The 25632-nt window shown below is 39.8% G+C and overlaps 2 protein-coding genes across 2 annotated transcripts in view; one reads left to right on the plus strand and one right to left on the minus strand.

Annotated features, from left to right (window-relative positions):
* The window catches only part of LOC123511081 (SH3 and multiple ankyrin repeat domains protein 1-like), a 13787-nt gene extending 5930 nt beyond the window's left edge, over positions 1 to 7857 (plus strand). The window contains 3 exon segments of the mRNA XM_045266699.1: positions 2049 to 2126; positions 3001 to 3062; positions 3489 to 7857. Coding sequence (XP_045122634.1) covers positions 2049 to 2126; positions 3001 to 3062; positions 3489 to 4130 — 782 coding nt within the window. The 3' untranslated portion in view covers positions 4131 to 7857.
* A 7728-nt stretch (positions 7858 to 15585) lies between these two features.
* LOC123511089 (myb-like protein X) lies at positions 15586 to 25040 on the minus strand. Its single transcript, XM_045266706.1, is given in 7 exon segments — positions 15586 to 15932; positions 15934 to 16755; positions 16812 to 16918; positions 17695 to 17895; positions 20304 to 21737; positions 21888 to 24069; positions 24104 to 25040. Coding segments are annotated over 7 exon segments (5757 nt in total). The 5' UTR covers positions 24952 to 25040; the 3' UTR covers positions 15586 to 15769.
* Positions 25041 to 25632: the final 592 nt, after the last annotated feature.

A 25632-nucleotide genomic window follows, 5' to 3' on the forward strand; every position in this document is an offset into this window, starting at 1 on the left:
AATTGATACTAGTAACACACATATACCCATTACAATACCTATTTTAATCTTCCTTACCCATTAATAAAGACAAAACTTACTTTGCTACTAATATTTACCCATTATAATACCTATTTTTGTCTCCCTTACCCATTAGTATTCAAAGGTTGCTCTCCTACTAACATTTGCCCATTATAATACCCATTAATTAACACTAACATATATGCACCCATTATAATACCTATTTTGATCTCCCTTACCCATTAATGGAGACAAAACTTACTTCCCTATTACTTATACCTATTATGATACCTATTTTTAACCTCCCTTACCCATTAATTAACACTAACACATACACCCATTATAATAGCTATTTTAATATCCTTAACCCATTAATAAACAAAACTATACTCCTATTAACAACATACACCCATTATATTACCTATTTTAACCCCCTTACCCATTAATTAACAAAAGCTTTTCTCCCTTATTAGATACACCCATTATAATACCTATTTTTAAGCTCCCTTACCCATTAATTAACAAAAGCTTTTCTCCCTTATTAAATACACCCATTATAATACCAATTTTTTACCTCCCTTACCCATTAATTAACAAAAGCTTTTCTCCCTATTACATACACTTAATATTACCTATTTTTACCTCCCTTATCCATTAATTAACAAAAGCTTTTCTCCCTTATTAAATACACCCATTATAATACCTATTTTTAACCTCCATTACCCATTAATTAACAAAAGCTTTTCTCCCTTATCAAATACACCCATTACAATACCTATTTTTAACCTCCATTACCCATTAATCAACAAAAGGTTTCCTCCCTTTAAAAACACAAAAAAAGGAGGATTTTATTACCCACAAACTTTAAAGACAATAATTTCTTAGGATCAACAAAGTCAAAACAACAACAACAAGAAAATATCATCTCTGTGTCTCCTTGTGTTGTTTTACCCTCCCCCACCCCCTTGTCTTGCCCCTAATGTTGTTGTTGTTGTTGTTGTTGTTGTTGTTGTTGTTGTTTTGTTTTCTTGTGCTTCTGATTTCTTTTGTTTTTGTTATTTGTTATTCTCTTTCTCTCTCTCTCTCTCTCTCTCTCTCTCTCTCTCTCTCTCTCTCTCTCTCTCTCTCTCTCTCTCTCTCTCTCTCTCTCTCTCTCTCTCTCTCTCTCTCTCTCTCTCTCTGTATCTTTATATTCTTCTTTTTCTTCTTGTTTCTTTTATTCCACTCTTCTTTTGTATCTTTCTTTTTTCTTCCTCTGAATGTTTGTGTGTTTTCTTCTTTTCTACTCCATTCTCTCTCTCTCTTTCTTCTTTGTATCTTTTCCTTTTTCTTCTCTATTTTCTTTTGTCTTGTTTCTCATATTCCACTCTTTTTTGTATCTTTCCTTGTTCTTCATCTTTATCATTTTCTTCCTCATTTTCTATCTTTCTAGTCTTTGCTTTCTTTATTTTTCTTTTCTCTCTTTCTTTCTCATTTTTCTATCATTCCTCTATTTTTCTCTTTTTTTTCTTATTTTCTTTCAGATTTCTTCTTCTTCTTCTTCCTATCCTTTATCATATTTCTCTTCCAGTATTTATATATTTACTATGCTCTATTTTCCTTTATTTATTTCCCTTTGCATCATTTCCTCCATTTCTCTTCCTTCTCTCTCTTTTTTTTTTTTTTCCTGTTATTACTCTTCCATATCATTCTTCCTTATTTCCATTTCCCTCCACTTTCTTTCCCTTTCTCTGTGCTAAAATTCCTTGTTCTTTTTTCTTCTATCTATCTCTATTACACCATTTATCTCCACCTACACTATTTCCATCTATACTATTTTATGTGTAACTCTTCAGTATATATAGATAGACACCTTAATTTTCCCTCCCTTTCCCCCTCCCTGTATCCCCTGCTTGCCATCCCCTGAGCCCTTCAACCCCTGTAAATCCCTGTAAAATACCTGTGAGTCCCTGTGTGTCCCTGTGTCCCCCCTCTGTGTGTCCATGTGTGCCCTCTGTGTCCATTCCCTGAGGCTTTCTTCCCCTTGTTCTCTGTTCTCCTCCCAACAGACTCCTTACTGTGGGTGAGGGTGGAGGCTGAGGCATTCCTGTGGAGACACACCTCTTGTTTTGGGGGAGCAGGAGGAGGTAGAGGATGTGTGCTGGACAGATAGACAGAGAGAGAGAGAGAGAGAGAGAGAGAGAGAGAGAGAGAGAGTGTGTGTGTGTGTGTGTGTGTGTGTTTGCGTGTGTGTGTGTAAGGTTGTGTATGAGAGAAAGAGAAAGAAAGAGTGTGTGTGTGTGTGTGTGTGTGTGTGTGTGTGTGTGTGTGTGTGTGTGTGTGTGTGTGTGTGTGTGAGAGAGAGAGAGAGAGAGAGAGAGAGAAAGGCTGTGTGTGTGTGTGTGAGAGAGAGAGAGAGAGTGTGTGTGTGTGTGTGTGTGTGTGTGTGTGTGTGTGTGTGTGTGTGTGTGTGTGTGCGCGCTGTAGTATGCACAGTACCTTTATTTCATCTTTGCTCTGTCATATTCATGCTTCACACTGCCTCACGTCACCTATGTTACCCTGCCAAACCCTGCCTTACCTTGCCTTACCTTACCTTACCTTACCCTGTCTTGCTCTGCCTTGCTCTGCCTTGCCTTCCCCTGCCAGCTCTCAGTAAGCCAACTTATCAGCTAGACACCATGTTGTTGTTGTTGTTGTTATTATTGTTATTGTTATTAGTGTTTGCTTATCATGCCTTTATCCTGCTTCTCCTTTCTTTACTTGTTGATTTGTTGTGTTCTTGTCTATCACCACCATTACCTCTGCCACCACCACCACCACCACCTCCACCAACACCACCACTGCTATTTAGTCAGGCATAAATTATTGAAAGGCACAGGACTTAAGCCTACCTCACTGACTGCTTGTACGAGTAGTAACACACACACACACACACACACACACACACACACACACACACACACACACACACACACACACACCAGCAAGTCCTTGAGCTCAACACACATCCGTTTGCAGGCTCTGTGTCTACACCTGAGGGATCGCAGAGCTCCAGCTACACGTGTGGTGCGGCCCAGCAGGTGTGTACAGGTGTGGGGATGTGGGGAACTGGTCACAAGCAGGTATGTAGATTAGGTTAGGTTAGGTTAAGGTTTTTACATTGCTGTTGGGGGGGTTGGTTAGGGTGCTGGGAATTGTTGTTGTTGTTGTTGTTGTTGTTGTGGTGGTGGTAAAAGTTGTAGTAGTAGAAGCAGTACAGTTTGCTTTAGTAGTAGATGGATAAAGTAGTAATAGTTGTAGTAAGATAGAAACAGCACAAGTTTTAACATGAGTAGTAATAACATAAGTAAAAATAGTAGTAGTTTTGATAATAGTACAAGTGATAGTAATAATGTAAGTAGTAGCACCAGTAGTAGTAGTGGTAACCAAGGACAAGTAAAAGTCACCCTAACCTAACCTAACCTAACGGAACCCCAGCCAGACACTGACACAGCTCTGCTCCGCAGGGCGAGGGGCGCGGCGGCATCAGAGTGTCGTCCCCAGGCTGTGTGCTGGCCATGGCATCCCCGGCATCATCCGTCGGCCCTCACGCCTCAGATGTGTCTAGCCTGCCACCCACCTCCCCCCCTTCACCCCCTGCACCCACCTCCCCCACCCTGCCCCCCTCCCCCGCCACCAGGGAGCTGCAGGACGTGCTGCAGAAGATCAGCCAGCTGCCAGGCGCCACCACTCCCCCCACCTCTCACCCATCTGGCCCCACACTGTCCCGCCATGCCCACTACAGCCCCGCCAGGTCACGCACTCGCCGGCCCCTCGGGGCATCCCTGTCCCTGGAGGCCTCGGCACCCTCCCGGCCCCGCTCCCTGCCTCTCCACTCCTCTCCGCTCTCCTCCCCGCCTTGCCTCCATGAGCCCCCCTCTCCGCTGCTCACCACCTCTGCCTCCACTCCCAACCTGGCCGCCTGCTGGCCCTCGCCGCCACCCCGCAGGCATCTGGTGGCCTCCCTGGTGGATGGCAGCTCCAGAGTGGTGAGCCGGCCGGCCTCTGAGGCGCCAGACTCTGCCCTGTTCAGCGAGGGGATGTGGGGCCGGGAGGCGGGCGACCACAGGTTCAGGTGGAGACTGCAGGACCTCGGGGACAGGGTGTAGTGGGGAATGTCACAGCACACCCTTCAAATCCTGCCCTGATTGCCCCTCCTGGTGCTGTGGTGTGGGTGGTGGGTGTCTGTGGGGGCAGCTCACCCCTACACACCTGCACACACCTGCATCTGGCTGCTTCTGCAGCCTGAGTCCCGAAATGTCTCCCTATTTGCTTGGTCTTCCAGTTTGGACTACTTCGCTTAACAGTTCCTCTCGGCGGGGCCTCCTGCCGTACGTGAGGTGTTTTAGATGCCTTGTGGTGCTTCGTAGATACCCTAGAGCTGTGTAGAGACATTGCCCAGGTCTTCTTAAGGTGTAGGAGTCTTCACATCACCCACAACTTAGACAGCAAAAAAGACTCAGCTGAAAAAAAAAGTAAGTAGGTAGTCATGATGGAACGCTGCTGTTTTTACCGTCTGTAGCTCACGTACCTAGGCTTGGTTGGGAAATGTTGGCCTCCACACTGCTGGTGACTGTGTGGAGAAGTGTTAGGTGTGGGTAGTGGTGAGGAGGAGCCATTAACACTTGGTGATTAAACTGATACTGTTTGTGTGTGTTGTGATGAAGTGTGTTGATCAGCCAGTGTATTGTGATGAAGTGTGTTGATCAGCCAGTGGTGTGTTTTAGCTACAGGTTGTGTTGTGAGGCAAGCAATACTGTACAAGGAAAGACTGCAGTGTTGTGTGTTGTGTTGGTTGTGAATACTGACAGGGAAAGCATAGCAGTGTTGTGAAGACTGGTGGTTAAAGGAATGTTGTGTTGTGTGGGATTAAGTAACACTGTCTTGTGTGTGTTGGGTCTCCAGCAACACAAGAAAGACTATAAGACTGTTGTGTTGTCAAGTGTTGGCTTGGAGTGTTTTGTTTGTTGGTTATGAGTGTATCAAGCAACATATTGAAGGTAAAGAATGTAGTGTTGTAGTGTTGGGCAGAAGTGTTTTGTCTATTGATTCAAGAACACACAACACTTCATATCACTGCAACACAGGTTATGGTCCACACAAGCAACACTTTCAAAACAGTGTTGGACTGTGTATTGCATCAAACAGCAACTCAAACACACACAAACATTTATGGACAAGTTGACCACAAACACACTCAAGTTGGCAATAATCTGTAACACTAAAAAGGAGCAAAAGAAACACTGATAACTGAGAAAAACAATATAAGACCAAGCTGAGAAAGTGTTGCAGTGTTGATAGTGTTTTTTTTCTTTTATAATGGAATAGAGGAAGCAAAATGGCAACAAAAAAAAAAAGAAAAGGCCCACTTGATTGCCAGTTCCCTAAAAGATCAAGAGAATTAACCAGAGAATTGTAGAGAACTGGAGAAACAAACACTCAATCTGCAACAACCTTTAACACTTGAACTAAAAGAAAAACACACTAATCACTCAAAGAAAACACAGAAAATGAAGCAGGGGAAGTGTTGCAGAGTTACTAGTGTTGCCAGGGTGAGGAGGAATGTGTAGGCAGCTTTAGGTCTTGTAAACACACTAACTACTCCAAGAAGAACACAGAAAATGAAGCAGGGGAAGTGTTGCAGAGTTATTAGTGTTGCCAGGGTTAGAAGAAGTGTGTAGGCAGCTTGAGGTATTGTGTCTCAGTCTGCGTAAGGGAAATATAAGCACAATTCTGTTCTTAGGTAAAGTCTGTGTATGCTCTCCTCTCCTCTCTATAGTGACTGACTGCTGGTTTGTGCCTCAGCCTCCTCTACTCTTGACTTGCAGAGAGAGAGAGAGAGAGAGAGAGAGAGAGAGAGACTAAACGCTGAGTTCTCAGTACTTTAAAGACGAAGAAACTAAAATAATGATAAACGAAATGGAAAAGTCTTCTCTAATTCTGGCTTGCAAATGAGAGAGAGAGAGAGAGAGAGAGAGAGAGAGAGAGAGAGAGAGAGAGAGAGAGACTGAACACCTGATACTATAAACTCACAAGACAAGATTAATAAACAAGCTAAATTGACAACAGAGAAATGAAAAAAAAAAGTCTTCTCTACTGATTTGCAATGTTTTCAGGAGAGAGAGAGAGAGAGAGAGAGAGAGAGAGAGAGAGAGAGAGAGAGAGAGAGAGAGAGAACACAAGGAAGATACTATGAATGTCTATCAGTACTATACAGCAAACTCGCAAGAAAAGACCGAGAAACTAAAAGGAGAAATGAGAAATGAAAAATATCTCCACTCTAAACTTGCAATTAAAAGAGAGAGAGAGAGAGACACTGATCACTCTTCAATACTTTAAACTCACAAAAAGATTAGAAAATATGAGTTATGTAGAAAAATAAACGCTTTAGAACGACAAACAAGCATATAAATGAAGACAAAAGAGAATGATAAGGAAAAAGTGAAAGAATTATATAGAAAATGAATACTATAGAATGACAAACAAGCTTAGAAATAAAGAAAAAAGAGAATGATAAGGAAAAGATGAGAATTATGTAGAAAATGAACACTAGAAAGGCAGATAAACTTACAAACATTGGAAGTGTGAGAGAGAATGTTTATTATGAAAACGTCCTCACAAACACTTCAAGAATAGCAAACACACAACACGCTGAGGAAAGTGTGTGTAGCGTGAGTGTTGATCTAAAAAGTGTGCGAGAGTGAGACAAAAGCAGAACCCTTGAAATAATGAGATAAGCTTAACAGACATGAGGAATGAAGAGATATAAGCTTGCAAAGGAGATTAACTGAGACACACACACACAAGTCTTTTGAAAACTATAATGGGGACCTCCAGAAAAATTTGTGTCTTGTGGAATATATTAAACTCAGCCTGCTTTAGAAATCAGACAAAAAATATGCTTGCGGAAAATATAAATGAAAAAAAAATAATGAAAAAAAAGTTGTGGGAGAGAAAAATTATTTGTTAATATGCTTTGAGAAGAGAGAAATATACACTTGCAGAAAATGTAAATGAAAAAAAAATAACAGGAAAAAAGTTACGAGAGAGAAAAATTATTCGTTGACATAGTTTGAGGAGAGAGGAAATATATGCTTGCAGAAAATAAAATAGAAAAATAACAGAAAGAAAAGTTACGTGGAGGGAAAAATTATTTGTTAAATGCTTTGAGGAGAAAGAAAAACATGCTTGCGGAAAATAAAATAGAAAAAAAAAATCAACATGGGAGGGAGAAATGATTTGTTGACATGCTTTGAGGTGAGAGACATGCTGACAGACATGCTTGCAGTGCTTTAAAGGGAAGCATGTGTGTAGAATGAGCTAGCAAGACTGAATGGGGAATTGCTGATCCTGCCTTACAGTGAGACAAACACATGCTTGCTAAAACACTAATGGTGAATCACTGTGTATCTCAAAGTGTGGTGAAGGGAGAGTGTCGAGGGATGGTGAGGTGATTGTGGTAGTGAAGATAAGGTGAAGCTGTGGTGGGAATGATGAGGGGAGGAGGAGGAGGAAGAGAAGAGATGTGAGAAGAAGGAGGAGGAAGAGAGAAGATGTAGGAAGAAGAAGGAGGAAGAAGGATGAGGAAGAGAGGTGTTGGGAAGAAGGAGAAGGAAGAAAAGAAAAAGTGTGGAAAGGAAAATGAGGAAGAGAAGATGTAGGAAGAAGGAGGAGGAAGAGGAGAGGTGTGGGAAGAGGAAGGAAGGAAGAGATGTTGGTGCTTGGAAAAATGTGCGGTGCTGAAACTTGAATGAGGAATGTTGTGTCTTTAAATATGTTTAAGGAGAGACACTGGCAGAGATTAGAAAAAATATATACCTCGCAGAAAAAGAGAGAGAAAAAATAAATAAAGAAAAAAAGATGGAGAGAGACACTGGCAGAGGTAAGAAAAAAATAGACCTTGGAGAAAAAGAGAGAGGAAAAAGAAATATGAAAAAAAATAGAGAGAGAGAGAGACTGGCAGAGATGAGAAAAAGATATACCTTGGAGAAAAAGAGAGAAAAAGAAATTAAAACATAAACACTAAAAAGAAAATACCTTATCTGAAAGTATGCTCAAGAAAGAGAGAGAGAGAGAGAGAAAGAGAGAGATGAGAAAGATAGAGAAAGAGCAGGAGAAATAGATGAGAGAGAAAGCCACACAACACTTCAAAGCACAGACTTCCCTTGAATAGACACAGTTTAAGAGACACACCAAGATTGAGAGAGTGCTTGATGACACACTGACCTGAGCTGACCCTGGCTGAGGTGCTGAGTGTGAGGCCAGCCATGACAGAAGCAGTGATGAGCGATGGTGCTGAGATGACGTGACATGACATTCCGACACTTGTAACTTTAATGAACTGAAGTAGAGACAGGAGAGGCATAACACACACACACACACACACACACACGTATAGGAAGATGTAAGATAAAAAAGATAGAGAGCATAATAAAGCAATACTGTTTTCCATATAAAGCAATAAGTTAGTGGAATGCATGATGAATGGAAGTGTGTGTGTGTGTGTGTGTGTGTGTGTGTGTGTGTGTGTGTGTGTGTGTGTCTGGACCAATGTACTTCAATTTAAGGAAGAAAATGTGATTATTAGAGGGATAAAACATGTAAAACAAGTAAATTAAGGAACAGAACATGCTTATAAAACTTGAAAATATACATAACACAAAAAAAAAACAAGCTAAAAACATGATCATTACATTTAAAAACAAACTTAACAAGCAAATCAAACAAGCTGAAATAAATATAAATCTTAAAACACATAAAACAAACAAACAAATTTATAAAGAATGCAAATATAACAAGCTTGACTAAACACACACACACACACACACACACACACACACACACACACACACACACACACACACACACACACACACACACACACACACACACACACACACACATTGTATTCTCCTAACATGATCAAAACAATGAGTGTCTCTTAGATGGAGGAGGAGGAGGAGGAAGAAGAAGAAGAAGAAGAAGAAGAAGAAGAAGAAGAAGAAGAAGAAGAAGAAGATGATGATGATGATTGAAAGTGTGAAAAGAGAGAGAAGGTAAAGAGTCAAGAAGAAAAATAGGAAGATTGAAAATGTTATAATAAAAAAAAAGTGAAAGAGGAGAAGGAGGAGGAGGAAGAAGAGGAAGAAGATTGAAAGTGTGAAAGAGGAGAAGGAGGAGGAGGAAGAGGAAAAGAGAGAGAGAAGAGGAGGAGAAGGAAGAGGAATGAAAATGTTAGAAAAGAGTGAAGAAGGAGGAGGAGGAGGAGGAGATAGAAACTGTTAGAAAAGAGAGACAGAGAAGAGGACGTAGAGAATGAAAGAAGAGGAGGAGGAGGAGGAGATAGAAGAGAGAGAGAGAGAAATAAAGAGTGAAGGAGAAGAAGGAGAAGGAAGATAAAACAAAGAAGAGGAAATAGAAAAAAAAGTACAATTAAGGAGAAGGAAAGTAGAAGATAGAATAAGAAAGGAGAAGAGAGGAAGTAGATGATAAAGTAGAAGAAGGAAGGTAGAAAAAATAGAGAAAAAAATGGAAGAGGGAAAAAAAGCAATAGATCTGGAACAAACAGTAGATGAAGATAGAAATAAAGAAGGAGAGTTAGAAGAAGAAGAAGGAGAAAGAAAAATTTTGCACAAAGAATAGAAAATAGAAATGGGAAAGTGGAAGAAGAAGAAGATGATGAAGAAGAAAGAAGAAGAAGAAGGAGGAGGAGAAGGAAGAGGAGAAATACAGCACAACGAACTAGAGTAAGGAAAATAAAGAAGATGGAGATGGCAAAGAAAAAAAGAGACACAAAAATAACAATAAAAAGATAAATAGAATAATAAACCAAAAAGATAAAGAAGGAAGAAGAAAAGAGAAAAAAATGAGAACTGGAAGATGGAGATGGAGAGAAAAAAAGGAAGAAAGATACAAATAAGAAAGAGGAAGAGAAGAGAAGAATATAAGAAAAGGAAGAGAAGGAAGAAGAAAAGGAAAAGGAAAACAAGGAGAAAGCTAAGAAGAGAAAAGAAAAGATAAGAAAATGAAAGAGGAATTAGAAAAGAGGAATAGGAAGAATATAAAGAGGAGGCGAAGAGGAAGAAACTAAATAGAGATAAGGAAGAGAAGAAGAAAAAGAGGAAGAGAAAATATACTTGGAGATGAAGATAAGGAAACAGGAGAGAGAGAGAGAGAGAGAGAGAGAGAGAGAGAGAGAGAGATATGCTTAAATCCAGCAGAAATGAGACATAATACCACCACCACCACCACCACAGAGAGAGAGAGAGAGAGAGAGAGAGAGATGTGTGCAAGAAAATATGACTTAAGCAACTGTATAAGCAAGATTTTTGACATGTAAGTGTGTGTGTGTGTGTGTGTGTGTGTGTGTGTGTGTGTGTGTGTGTGGTGGGTGGTGTGTGGCATTTCAACAGTGTATAAACCGTCTGAGGGCAGCTGGGGGCAAGACTGACCTCCACATCTCCGCTACGCAATAAGACTGCTGATATGCAAGTGATATATGCAAAAGCCCCTCACGGACACACACACAAAAGCCGGTACTCTCAAACACTTCCAGACACCTCCGCTACGTTCAGAAGGCTCTTGTTGACCTTACACGGATTTTAAGGATGGTTTAGTGGCTCTAGGGAAAGATTGGCAAGATTTCTACATTATTAACTGCAGAAACACTCTTAAGAACCTAGCTAGTTATCTCTGTGGCCTTGGAAAACAGTCATGATGAGAAAGCTAAGGGTGTTTTTGTGGCTCTAGGGAAACATTGGCAAGATTTCTACATTACTAACAGCAGTAACACTCAAAAACCCAGCTAGTCTTCTATGTGGCCTCGGAAAACAGTCATTTTTAAAGAGTTGAGGATTTCTTTTTTGGGGTGCTTTTGTGATTCTAGGGACAGATTAACAAGATTTCTTCACTATCAGCAACAAAAGCAGTCTTAAAAACCTGGTTAGTCATCTTTATGGCCTCGGAAAGGGTGCTTTTGTGGCTCTAGGGACAGATTAGCACGATTTCTACTCTGTCAGCAACATAAATACTCCTAACAACCTTGGTAGTCATCTGTGGCCTTGGAAAAGAGTCACAATGAGGGAGCCAAGGGTTTTGTGGTTCTAGGGACAGATTAACAAGATTTTTTCACTATCAGCAACAAAAACAGTCTTAAGAACCCAGCTAGTCATCTCTGTGGCCTGGAAAAACAATCATGGTGAAGAGAGATAGGTTTTGAAGGGTGTTTTTGTGGTTCTAGGGACAGATTACCAAGATTTCTTCACTATCAGCAACAAAAACAGTCTTAAGAACCCAGCTAGTCATCTCCTTGGCCTCTGAAAGTAGTAGTGGTAAGAGTGAAGTCTTTCTGAATACTGGCTGAGGATCTGTAGTCTGGTGTTCCTTAGCTGTCTGTCTGTCTGTCTGTCTGTCTACCATGTCACACTTTTGCCATTTTCATAGTCATTGATGTTACCAGGAAATTATTGATCGATTTGTTGATGACGATGGTGATGAAGGAGTAAACCATTTTTTCATACTGGTGACTGTGTTTTATTGACTTGTGTGTGTGTGTGTGTGTGTGTGTGTGTGTGTGTGTGTGTTCAATTTACAGGTTTATATGCTAATTTTTTCCTCTATTCTTGATGTGTTTTTATGTTTTTGCTTTTTATTTATTTATTTATTTATTTTATTTTATTTATTTTTTTTTTCAATTTCTACCATGTGGGTTTTTCACGGGAATTTCTGGGCTAAAGGGGATACGTTTTGTGGTACCTCCTATCTCAAAGCCCACCCACTAGGAAACCGTTGCCCCGAGGGAGGAAGCCCAACCTACACTCTGACCGTGGACAGGATTCGAACCCGTGTGCTTGGAGACCCCTCGGACCCCAAAGCACGCATGGTTTCACTATGTTATTTGCATTTTGTCTTCCATTTATTCTTTTTTTTCTCTTTTTCTTGCTTTTTATTAATTTTTGTTTGTCGTTTTGTTTTGTGTTCCATTGTCTGTTTAATTTTTTTTTTTTTTTCGCAGGTATTGGGGCTTGCATTTCATTTCTGGCTGTTATTTTTTGTTTGCTTATAATTTATTTGTTTGTAGTTTGCATTTAGTTTATGGCCTATGCTTTCTTTACTTTTACAGGACATTGTTTGCATTTATTTTCCAGTTTGTATTTTATTGTTTTTTTCTTTTCTTTCATTACTTTTTTTTATATAGTTTGCATTTAATTTCTTACTTTTCATTACTTTTACAGGACATGGCTTGCATTGATTTATTTTAGTTGACATTTGATTGCTAGCTTTTCCTTTCACTACTTTTTCAGGTCACAGTTTGCATCGGATTCCTTTTCTTTTTATAAACTTTGCATTTGATTTTTTACTTCTTTTCATTACTTTCACAGGACATTGATTTTATTCACTTATTTTATAGTCTGCATTTTATTTCTTGTCTTTTCCTTCATTATTTTTTGAGGTTATAGTTTGCAATTGATTAATTTTCTTTTTTTATATATAGTTTACATTTAATTTCCTGGCTATTCTTTGTTCCTGTGAGTGTTACCAAGCTACTGGTTCCCTCATTACTCCCACCATCAGCCTTTGCCCTGCATAACACACACACACACACACTTGGAACAGTTTGAGTGAAGAAGTGGTGTCAGCAACGAGTGTGTATAGTTTTAAAGAAAAATTGGATAAGTGTAGATATGGAGACGGGGCCACACGAGCGTTAAGCCCAGGCCCTGTAAAACTACAACTAGGAAGTACACACACACACATCTGAAACAGCTCAAGTGAAGACATTGTAGTAACAGAAAGTGTGCACAAATTTAAGCAAAGTTGAATAAACATAGATATGGAAACAGGTCACTATGAGCCCCATTTGAACCCTATAATATAGCAACAAGGTAAACAAGTAGGTAAATACACACACACACACAGGTACATTAGAAACCTTTATTTGGTAATACTGTACATGAATATTTGGACTAAATCACTGTGCCTAGTTGAAAAGCTCAAGAAATCCAGCGTTTAAAATTGTACGGAGTTGATTTTGCCAATGCCTCCTTCACAAACTTAACACTTTACAGTACAACCTTCCTTCAAACAATCTCTTATCTTTACTCTCCCGTACACTCACAATACAATCTCCTTACTTCTTATTGTTCTATACTCTTTCAAAATATAGTCTTATCATTCCTTCCAACAATTTATCTTTACTTTGCCATACACTCACAATACAATCTACTTACTCTTTATTGTTCTATATTCTAGTCTTCTAAGTGTTCCTTCCAACAACTTATCTTTAATTACAAAACAATCTTCTTAGTCTGCTCTTATTTTTCTATACTCTTTCACAATAGTGTTGTTTGCCTTATTTTACCATCCAACATATTTTTTTCATCTTTACTCTGCCACACACTCAATACAACCTAACAACAATTTATCTTTTACTCTGCCACACACTCACAATACAATCTCCTTACTCACTTTCAATACACTTTCATTATACAGTGCTCTTTGCTTTATTTTGCCTCCTTCCAACAATTTATACACACTCACAACACAATCTTTAATTTTTCCATAGTGTCCAATTTTTTTTTACCTTCACTCTGCTATACACAATCACAACACAATCTCCTGTAATTTTTTCCATACACATTCATAATACAGTGTTCTTATTCTTAGCCTTACTTTACCTTCCTTCCAACAATTTTTTTTTCTTTACCATACACTCAACACAATCTTAGTCCTCTTATCTTCATATACACTTTCAAAATACTGAATCTTTTGTGTTCCTTCAAACTTTTTCTTTACTCTGCCAGACACACTCACAACACAATCTTCTTCCTTATTATTTCTATACAAACTCACAAAACACTTTTCTTATCCTCATTTTCCTATATAAACTCCCCAATACAGTGTTCTCTACCCTTATTTTGTCAAGCACACTAACAATTTCTAGACACATGAACCTCTGAACCTTTTTCTTTGTTCCTCTCTCAACTCAAACTTCGTCAGGTTCTTTGTGCCTCTCTTAACTCAAGCTTCATCAGGTCTTATCTTCTTTGACCTCTCACAAGAACACAAAGTTACCTACACAGAACACAGGGAGAAGTGACTTAATATGCACAGCGAATACCTTAGAAATAAAGTTCACCTTGGAAATAACACATAAAAGGAATGGACAAGATTATCGTAAGGAAACTAAAACATTACCTCAACATTGGGAAACTGATAAAGAAAATGACATTCCCCTATATATAATAAATGAATAATGAGATTAATATTAAAGTGAAAGAATAATTGAATATTGAAAAAAATTGTGGAAGGTAACATATGTCCGTAAAAATAATAATAATAATAATAATAATAATAATGAGACTAGCATTAACAACGAGGAAAGTAAATTCAACATTCATAAACTGCAGAAAATGAGAAATGTACACATTAAAATATTGTCAAAACTAACCATAAACTAAAAGAAAATATACTTAAAACAAAGAAAAAAAAATTATATATATATAGTACTTAAAATAAAGAAAATATAAAAAAGAAAAATTACATATCGCACTTGAAATTAAAAAAGAAAGATGAAAATTTAAAACAAACATGAGAAGCAAGAATCCAATAAAACTAAACAAACATACAAGACAACAGAAAGCAGGACAGAACTAAAAAAATACATAAAACTATCCCTCACACTACGGATGTGTGTATGAACCGAGTTACAGGCAATACTCATCTCTAAGTATACATCACAGGCAAGTCAGTGGTTGTATAGCACTGTATTAATCCCTCCTTAACCATACACAGCACCTCATCCTCTACACGCAACAAAATATATAAGATACACTGGTTTTGCTGTGTACATCAAGCTACACACACACACACACACACACACACACACACACACACACACACACACACACACACACACAGAGCTTAGTGGTGACACATTTGAAGAGCTGGCAGTGTTTACATCCTTTGAACCCTTCCAACAGAACACCAGAATTACATAACTTTCCTGCTGCTGGTAAACTACAATTGACAGTCCTGACCTTGCCAAGGCACTATTAAACTTTCTATACCACCTTGTCAAGTTCAACCGTCAAGCTATCAAACCACGTCATGAAGATTTACTGTGACCTGGATAAAGTGCCAAGGATGTGGACAGACTAGTATGCAAGTAGTCACAAATATCAAACGTCATGGAGATTTATTTACTAATGTGACTCGGATAAACTGCCAAGGATGTGGACAGACTGGTATGAAAGGTTGGTGCCAATATTCTAAGCTGAAGCTTCCACGGATACTTTTGTGGAAGCCATTAAGATCAGCCCAACAGCCACCTAAGATTCTGATTACAAGAACTTGCACTAGAATCTCACTGTTAACTCTCTCTCTCTCTCTCTCTCTCTCTCTCTCTCTCTCTCTCTCTCTCTCTCATACACACACACACACTTTTTCTCTTTTTTTTTTAACTTGAAATTCAAATGAAAGACCAAAAGAAAAGAAAAAAAGTTAAAAGGAAAAAAATAACGCAGGAATAAAGAAAACATTAAAAAGAGAATGAATGAATGAATAGAGAGAGAGAGAGAGAGAGAGAGAGAGAGAGAGAGAGAGAGAGAGAGAGAGAGAAAATACAAATTAAGAACATGAAAAAATATAAACACAATGAAAGATTTGAAGAACTAAAGATAGATGAGACTGATAGGACACACACACACACACACACACACACACACACAAACACACACACACACACACACTAGAGCCTGACACCACCGCCACTGCTGAGTATCTCCACGGCGACCTGGATCCTTCTGGACAGCATGGCAAGATTGGTGTCCTCACTGCTCCTCTTCCCCTTGATAAACTTCAGGATAAAAATTCTCAGACTCTGCCGTAGCACCTTCAGTTTGGGCGAGACGGAGCACCGAGAATATCCGCTCCACCGCGTCCTTTCCTGTCGGGTGGAGCAGCAGGGCGATGAGTGTCTGGCGGACCAAGCTGATTGTCAGTTTGTCGGCCTCCATGAATGAAATGTTCTTGAAGATGGTGAGGTTGAGACTGCCTTCGCCTATCAAGTGTGTGAGGAACTTTGCCAGGTTGTTCACTTCACGCACCTTCATGGCCTCCACCTCCTCGAACTTGTCCCACAGAGCGAACTGAAGCAGCCGTGAGTATTTCTTGTCAAACTTGCACATGTGGTCTGAGAGGTGGCTGAAGAATGGGTTGTAGACTTTCCCCTTCTGGCAGCACAGGAGGATCACGCTGAACATCTCTCGCTCCTGCTGCGGAGGGAGGCTCAGCTGCAGGAGCTTCTCAAAGGCGTCCAGGTAGTCCTCTGAGCCCTCTGTCAACACGTACAGGATATTAACTCGTGGCGGCCGCTGTAGTTGAAGTTTGGTCGCTTTCCGCATGAACGCATCGCTGAAATTCATATCCATGGTCTTCTTGCTCTTAGCCCTTGTGTCTGCCTGACCTCTCTCCCCCACCAGCCCGCCAGACCAGGCTGACCCCACCACCCACCAGCGGCCGCACTCCCTAGCCCTTAGCATGTCTTCCAGGGTGACGTTGAGGTGCGCTGGCTGCTGTCCTCGCCGCACCAGCCCTCGGAGGACCTGGCGGAGGTGGTCAGTGTGCTCTGGGTCATAGTTGGGTAGTTTGGACATGTTGTTGTTACGCACGGCTTGTATTGTCTCCAGCATGAAGGTCACGCGGGAGTACTCTGTCCCCTCACCCTCACCCTTGCTCCCTGATGGCCCTGGGTTGGTGGTGGTGGTGGCAGTGGTAGTGGTGGTACGAGCCTTGCCGCCTTCTCTTGCAGCTTCGTGATGAGGGCCTTAAGCGCCAGAGGGTCATCCTTGCGTAGATTGAAGCCAACACTCCGTAGAACCAGCAGAATTAACTCCACCTGCCAGATGTGAGTGCATTAGTGTGTGTGTGTGTGTGTGTGTGTGTGTGTGTGTGTGTGTGTGTGTGTGTGTGTGTGTGTTGAGTCTGTCTTATCTCTCTTCCCCTGTCTGTGTTCATCCAAACCACACAATTCAAACAAACTCCTCCATTTTCTATCCATATCTCCTTCAATGCACTTCTCACTCTCACCAGAATGCACTTCATGAACACACACACACAAAAAAAAAAAAAAAAAAAAAAAAAAAGGCAAGAACTTCCTAACCTAATTTAACCTAACCACCACAAATACAAACACCAACACCTAACCAAACAAAACCACCACTACCCACAAACGTCAAAAGCTTCCCATCTTACACCTAACCTAAACAAACCACACAAACACCAACACCTAACCTAACCTAACCTAACCACCACTACTTACTACCTACACCAAAAGCTTCCAACCCAACCCAACCAACCCAACCTAACCTAACCTAACCTAACCACCACAAAACACCTTACTCTTTTCATTTTCTTTTTTCTTTTCTCTTTTCTTTCTTTCTTTTATTTTACCTAATCTAACCTTAAGCTAACCTTCACGTAACACACCACTACCTCTAAACAACCTCAAGCACTCACTCACTCACAAACACAAACATATCTTTTTTTCTATTTCCTTTTCCTTTCTTCTTTATTTTTTCACCAAACTAAATAAAAATCTTTACCTAACCTAACCTAACCTAACCTAACCTTACCTTACGTACCACTGCCCTAAATACAGCGTCCCTCACTCACCTCCTTGGCAGAGAACCCTTGAGCCAGGCGGTGTAAGATGTCATAGATGAGCCCTCCGTCCACCACTTTGAAGCAGTAGAGGTAGGAGATGAAGAGCACCAGGTTGTCCAGCTCTTTAGTGCCTCCCTCAGCGTCAGGGCTCAGGGCAGCCATCTCATCACTCCACTTCATCACAAATTCATTCAAGATGTGTGCGCCGACCTGGGGTAAGATAAATGGTGGAGGAAAATGGAATAAAAAAGGTAGATAAAAGGTGATAAGGGTAGGCAATGGTTAGAGAGGTGCAGGGAAATGGTGAAAGGTAGATAATAACAAAAAAAAAAGTGATAAGGTTAGAGAGTGGTTATATAGCAGGAAAACGAGTAAAAAAGGAATAAAAAAGGTGATAAGGGTAGGGAATGCTTAAAAACGTGCAAGGAAATGGTGAAAGGTAGAAAATTATAATAAAAAATAGAAAAAAAAGTGATAAGGTTAGAGAGTGGTTATATGGCGGGAAAAGCACTAAAAAAGATAGATAAAAGGTGATAAGGAGAGTAAGTGATAAAAAGGTGCAGGAAAAGGGAAAAAAGGTAGGGAAGACACTGGTTAACCTCTTCAGTACTGGAACATATTTTTACCACGAGTATTGGGAATGATTGGACGATTTTATTTACATCAGGAAGAGTCTATGGAGGTCAGAAGATTAATGGCAGGAGTCTTCACTATTTTAATCCTAACAGAAGAAACTGAAGCTGTACAAAAATCACCAAATAGTAAGTGGAAGAAATAGGAACAGGTGTCATGGTGCTGAAGGGGTTAAAAGAAAGGTGTACGAAAAGGGATTAAAAGGTAGATAGAAAACAGTAAGAGAAGGAGGAAAAGAGAAAAAAATAGGTAGATTAAAAAGGTGAGAAGGATAGAGAGTTGTTATATGGAGAGAAAAATGAAAAAAAAAAAAAAATAGGGTAGGAAGTGGTTATATATTGAAGGGAAAAAGATGAAAAAAAAAGTAGTAAGGGTATTAAGTGGTGAAAAGGTGCAGAAAAAAAAGGGAGAAAAGGTTGATAAAGGGTGGTAAGAGAAGGGTTAAAAGGTGCAAAGGGGGAAAAGGTTGATTAAAAAAGGTGATAAAGGGAGGAAATAGTTATGTATGGCAAGAAAAAGGGGAAAAAAGATAGGGAGTATTTATATAGTGCAAGAAAAGATTAAAAAAAATAGATAAAAGATTGTAAGAGTAGGGAGTGGAAAAAAGTAGATAAAAGATAAGGATAAGGAGTAGTTAAAAAAAAAAAAGAAAAGAAGACAGAGTAGGGAGTGATAAAAAGGTGCTAAAAAAGGAGGAAAAAAGTAGATAAAAGATAAGGATAGGGAGTACTTATATTCTGAAAAAAAAAGGAAAGACAAAAGATAGGGTAGAGTGGTTATATGATGAAAAAAAAAAAAAAAAAATAAATAAATAGATAAAGGGTGATGAGGAAGAAAAAACAGAATAATTGTGAAGATAGACAAATTTGATGAAGATGTGTGTGCAAACTTAGGATAAGATGATTAAGGGTGAGGATGGCCATATGGTACAGAAAAAGGGAAAGAGGTAGATAGAGTGATAAAGAAAGGAAAAATAGGAGGAAAATCGTGAGGATGTAAAATTGAATGAGTTATTTGTAGGTGAGGAGTGGTTAAGTGGTGTAAGAAATGCAGAAGTAGATAGACTGATAAAGAAGAAGAAGTAGAAGGAAAATTGTGAGTAATAAAAAAGATGATGATGTTTTGTGGATGGGGAGATAGATAAATGATGCAAGGAAAGGAGAAAGAAGATGATAGACAGATAAGGAAGAAGAAAAAGGAAAATTGAGGGTAATAAAAATGAAGGTGGTGTTTTGTGGATGGGGAGATAGATAAATGATGCAAGGAAAGGGGAAAGATGATGATAGACTAATAATGGAGAAGTAGAAGGATTAATGTGAGGGTAGTGAAAATGGAGGTATTAGTGGATAGGGGAATAGTTTAATAATGCAGGGGAAGAGAAAGATAAAGGATAATAATGGAGAAAAGATAGGAGGATAAATGTGAAGATGGATGCATGCAGAAAAATATAGATTCCCACATTGAACAGTTTGGAATGAACTTTGTAATTAGTGTATGGGGAAAAAGAATTAATTGAAGACAAGGATGCAAAAATAAAAAGGAGAACAGAGACAGGACAATACAAGCCTAACTGTGTCTTCACCTGTAAATACAACTAGATATACACACACTAACCTAACCTAACTACACACACACACACATAAACACACTAACCTAACCTAACCACCCACACACACACTCACACAAGATCGCATAGTAAAAAGCTGAGGAAGGGAAGATGTTTGAGAGATGTTAAAAAATATAGTTTTCCGCAAAGATGTGTTGAGACGTGGAACAGTTTGAGTGAAGAAGTGGTGTCAGCAACGAGTGTGCATACTTTTAAAGAAGAATTGGATAAGTGTAGATATGGAGACAGGGCCACAAGCATAAAGCCCAGGCCCTGTAAAACTACAACTAGGTAAATACACACACTAACCTAACCTAACTACACACACACACACACACACATACTAACCTAACCTAACCTAACCTAACCACCCACTCACCTCATTACCAACATTCGCAGACAGCAGGGCAACCAACACCGCCAACTCCTGCATCAACCTCTCTGGCGTTAATGTCGGTCCCACCAGCGCTTCCATCAACAAACTCGTCATTATTTCACTCACATCATTCCTAGCATGCTTAGAATACATGCCTTCTATTTCTCCAGCAATTCCACCCATGTTACTCTCGGCTAGGCGGTTTAAAAGGCCCTTCATGTTGCGTTTTAAGGCCTCCAGTTGCTCTTTCTTCTCCTTGCTTCTGTTAAGGGCCGATAGTTTTCTCAAGGCTGGAGGGACATAGCGGGTACTGTCTCCAGCGTCTCCTTTGTCTCTCTCTGTGACTATGTTCCCTTCTTTGTCTCTTAATCGTCCATAGATGTCCTCAGTCAGTTCCTCAGGTGTTTGTTCCTCTGTGTTTGTGTTCTCTGTTTTATCCTCGTTCTTCTGTATTTTACCTTCTTCATCTTCCTCTTCCTCCATATCTCCTTCACTCTCTTCTTCCAGTTCTTCTTCTTCCTCCTCTTCATCTAGTTCTTCCTCGCTCTCCATCTCTGTCTCCTCCTCCTCTTCTTCCTCCTCCTCAATATCTCCCATTTCTTCCTCCTCCTCCTCCTCCTCCCCCCCTTCTTCATCCTCCACACTGCTGATCTCAGGAAGTGGTACCAGTTTTTTATTAGTCTCTATCTTTTTTGTTTTTGCTTCCTTCTCCATCTTCCCTTTCATCGTTTTCTCCAGTTTTGTCTCAGTTTGTTTGGGTTTCTTCTTTTGTGTTGTTTTGTCGTCGTTATCATCATCATCATCTATTTTCCTCTTCTTCTTCTTCTTTGTCTGTTCTACCTCAGCATCATCACTAACGATATTTCTCTTCTTACTTTCTTCACTATCATTATCTTCCTCCCTCACTATTTTTATCTGTGCATCATCACCCTCCCTCTTCTTCCTCTTCTTCTGTGACGTGATTTCCACATCTGCACTGTCGAGGGTTGAGCTTTCCTCCCTGTCGTCTTTTAATGCCTTCCTCTTCCTCTTCTTCTTGAGCTTATTGTGTGTTATGTTGTCATTGTCACCCGTCGAGACATCCGCATCATTTTCATCTGTTTTTGAGAATCCTTTGCCATCTAAACTGTCCATTGTTGATGTATTTTCACTATCATCTATTTCCATCTTGTATTTGGTGTTTATTTCATTATTTTTGCCCTTCTTCTTTTTCTTGATGTTTAGTGTATCGTCCTTATTCTCTATTGTTATCTTTGTTTTGTCTTTTGCAGCCATCTTCTTCTTTTTAGTTCCAGGTTGTGGGGCTTCACTGCTCCCGATGGTGGAACTGCCCCCAACATCGTCCTTTCCCATCTTCATTTTCATTTCTAGATCTTTAAGTTTAGCAGTCACAATGGCATCATCTTCACTGATCATTGTTATAATTGACATCACTGTCTATTAGTGACATATCACTGTCCATTAATAGGTTATCACTTTCTATTAGAGACATATTACTGTCCAATGACACACCATCATCAATGTCTATCATCTCTCTATCTTCATCTCTTTTCTTTTTCTTCAGTGTATCACATTTATCCATTTTCACCACGCCTTCACTATCTTTTCCTTCTTCTTCTTCTTCTTGGTCACTGTGGCATCTAAGTTGTCAATGGTGGGACTGTCTTCACTATCATTATTTAAGTCTTGCCTAATTAACTCAACCCTCATCTCCTTTCCTTTCCCTATCACTCTCCTCACATCTTCCTTTGTTTTGACTGCTCCATCATCGTCACTGCCATTCTTCTCTATCGTCTTTTTCTTGTTTTTCTTCTGTAGTTTGTCTTTTCTTTCTTCCATGCCATCATCTTCTTTCTCCTTTTGTGGTACTTCTAAGTCAGTGGTAGAGGTGCTGCCTTCATCTTCTTCACTTTCAGCCATCTTCTTTTTCTTCTTCTTCTTAGCCTTGGTGTTCAAAGTATTCTCACTATCTTCTTTTGTCTTCTCATCTTTTTTCATTTTTGGTTTTTCACTATCTTCTTCTATCACTGCATCATTATCATCTTCACTTTCCATCTTCTTTTTCTTTTTAGTCATAGTTTGTGTGGCATCTTCTTCACTGTCCCCTGTTGCATCATTTTCTTTATCGTTATCTTCCATTTTCTTTTTGGCCTTCAATTCTTTCACCTCTTTATCTTTTTCCTTTTCATCATTATCTTCTATCTTCTTTTTCGGTTTCAATTCTTTCACCTCTTCAGCTTCATCTTCCTCTTCATCATCTTCTATCTTCTTTTTGGCCTTCAGTTTTGATATCTCTTTTTTGCCTTCATCTTCTTCCTCCTCCTCCTCCTCCTCATCTATCTTCTTTTTGGCCTTCAATTTTGATATCTCTTTTTTGCCTTCATCTTCCTCCTCCTCCTCCTCCTCCTCCTCGTCATCATCATCATCATCCACTATCTTCTTTTTCATCTTCAATTTTGTCACTTCTTCTTCATCTTCCTCTTCCTCATCTTCTATCTTCTTTTTGGTCTTTATCTGAGGAATCACATCACTATCGTCACTTTCTTCATCACTATCTTCATCTTCCATCATCTTCTCAGGGTTGCTTTGGAGAGAATCAGAGTCAGAGTCAGGCAAATCTTCCATCTTCTGCCTCGTTATCTTTATCTTTCCTTTCCTTTTTGCTTCCCCGTCTTTATCTATTGAGTCTTTTGCTTCTTTATTCTTGACTCGACCATAGTAGTAGAAGTCAGCAATACCGTCACTATCCTCACCATTATCACTATCGTCGTCACTCTGCACAACTATCCTCCTCTTTTTGCGCATCTTCGGTGGGGACGGTGAATCGCTCAGCTCGTCAGGCAATTCATCACTCACATCTTCATATTCCACATCATCATCCTCCACCACAAACTCCTCCAGATCCACATCGTCGTCACTGTTGCTGGAGTACCTATCTATATCATTCTCCATTCCATTTTTAAGGATCTCCGGTTTACTGTAACTTGATCCGCCCTCAAAGGCATAATCTATCTCGTTGCGAGGGTCGTGGATCAGCTCTCTATCGTCGTCACTCTCCTCGTCTGCCTCGCTGTCCTCCTCCGCCTGTGAGTCTATGAAACCGCCATCTTCTTCCTCTTCTTCATCATAAGGGTCGTGTAATTTTCTATCATCATCACTATCTTCTGCCTCTGAATCTAGATAACTCCCATCTTCTTCCTCTTCTTCTTCTAGTTCAGCTTCGTCGGAAATTTTACTTTTGTTCTTTACATCTTCTTCACTTTCATCACTAAATTTGGCATCGGCATCATCTTCATCATCATCATCATTATCACCATCCTCGTCTTTGCCTTCATCATCATCATCTTTCAGTGGTAAGTTGGAAAATCTAACTTTTTTTCTTCCTGTGTCATATTCCATCTCACCATCACCACCAAAGTCATCACCATACATATCATCATAATACGCATCATCATCATTATAATACGCATCATCTTCACTAAATTCACCATACGGATTGAAGTCCCTTGCAGTGAATCGGTTCTCAGGATCTGCCGACTCACCGCCACCACAACCTTGCTTGATTTTACTGGTTTTTGTTTTCTTTATGTCCTGCATCTTTTTTGTCTTCTTCTGTCTATCATCATCTTGTAGTTTTGTTTTCTTTGCATCTATTTCTTCCAGCATTTTCTTCTTTTTTTGTTCATTATTCTTGTTTTCCTTTTCTTTGTCTATCATTTTCTTGGTTTTTTCCTTCACTTTGCCTTTCTTTTTCTGTGTCACTTCACTATCATCACTGTCTTCCATATCCCCTTCTTTATCACTCCTCCTCCTCCTCCTCCTCCTCCTCCTCCTCCTCCTCCAAATCCTCTTCTTCATCACTCTCCTCTTCTTCCTCTTCTATATCCTCTTCTTCACTCCTCTTCCCATTGACACCTTTCACCTTACCCTTCTTCAAATCCTTGCCTAAAGCTGTAGCCATGTCTCTTTCAAACTCCGCATCACCATCTACACCTTCTACTTTATAATCCTCAGAGTGACTCATTGACCCACACTCAATATCCTGAAGCAAACTGCCAAACTCGTCAGCGAATATCGGCGCCACTTTCTTCTTCTGATTTTGATTCATGCGGAGAAGACGAGCCAATTTATTGATCTCTTTAGTGTCTTCCTTCTGTTCTGTGCGTAGGTGTTTCAGTTTTTGGGTGTCCTTGATTAAATTGGCGTTATCTTGGCTGGTTTTGGGTTCCTCTGGTGTTGTTTGGGTGCCTGATGTGCCAATTCCCGCTTCCTGGTTCACGAATTCTTGTAACCTTGCCATTCGTTCACTCTTAGCGGCTGCAGAGGGGCAGAAACCATCTACTTCTTCATCTCCATCTTCCACACCATTATCCTCATTGTCATCATTCCTGTCAGTCTTCCCCTTCTTCATCTTAACCTTCTCAGCCTCAACCATGGTCTGTAACTGCTTAATTTTGGTGTTTTTAATGGATTTACTGGCCTGCATGTCGCCTGTCGCCGCCTTGCCCCGGTTGCTAAACCACATAGCTCGGTTCTGCTTCTTTTGTAATCTTCTCTGCATTCTCAGTTGCTTCCTGCCCTTGATATTGGACTTGAAGCCACTAGAAGCCCCCGAAGCCGTCACTCTGTGCTTCTTCTTGTTAATCTTCATGGTGGTGAGGCGCGGAGAGGTAATAAAGACAGCAGCCCTTACCCCGCGAGAGCATGGGCTTGTTTATCCCACCACAAGCCTAAACACTTTTATTGTAGACTCGCTCTTTTGTACGGAATAATGTTTAATAAATAAGTAAATAAATATGTGTGGAAAAGGAGCATTTATGATAAGTAAATAAATGTGTGCGGAAAAGTAACATTTGTTGAAGTAAAATAGCAAAAATATATTGGAAGTAATTAAATTGACAAAGACAGACGGAGAGATGAATGATAGATTAAGCTATTTAATAAGAGAAGTACATAATTTTAACAAAGCAATTTTTAACATCTACAGCGGCCTTGTGTTCTGATTATATACTTGTTTTTATCTATGGGTGTGTGGGGGGGAAGGGTGACAGAGTAGAGATACAGGCGGGCAGATGAATGTATTGTCTGTCAGATTGGGCATATGGGTGTACTAGTTAAAGATTAAACTATGTAACAAGCACTTTTCAATCATTACAGCGGCCTGGTGTTTTTGACTGCTTGTTGGCTCGTTCTACAGTGTGTGGGATGTGTGGTTTATTAATTTTCACGTACTATTTGTGTTGACTTGTTGTGTGTGGGTGCGTATGGCTGCTACATGTGTTGGTTATTTGTGTTGTTGCTGTTGCATTGCCTTTAGATGACAGTCTTATCT

The sequence above is a fragment of the Portunus trituberculatus genome, chromosome 4, assembly GCF_017591435.1.
Source record: "Portunus trituberculatus isolate SZX2019 chromosome 4, ASM1759143v1, whole genome shotgun sequence".
Classification (NCBI taxonomy): domain Eukaryota; kingdom Metazoa; phylum Arthropoda; class Malacostraca; order Decapoda; family Portunidae; genus Portunus; species Portunus trituberculatus.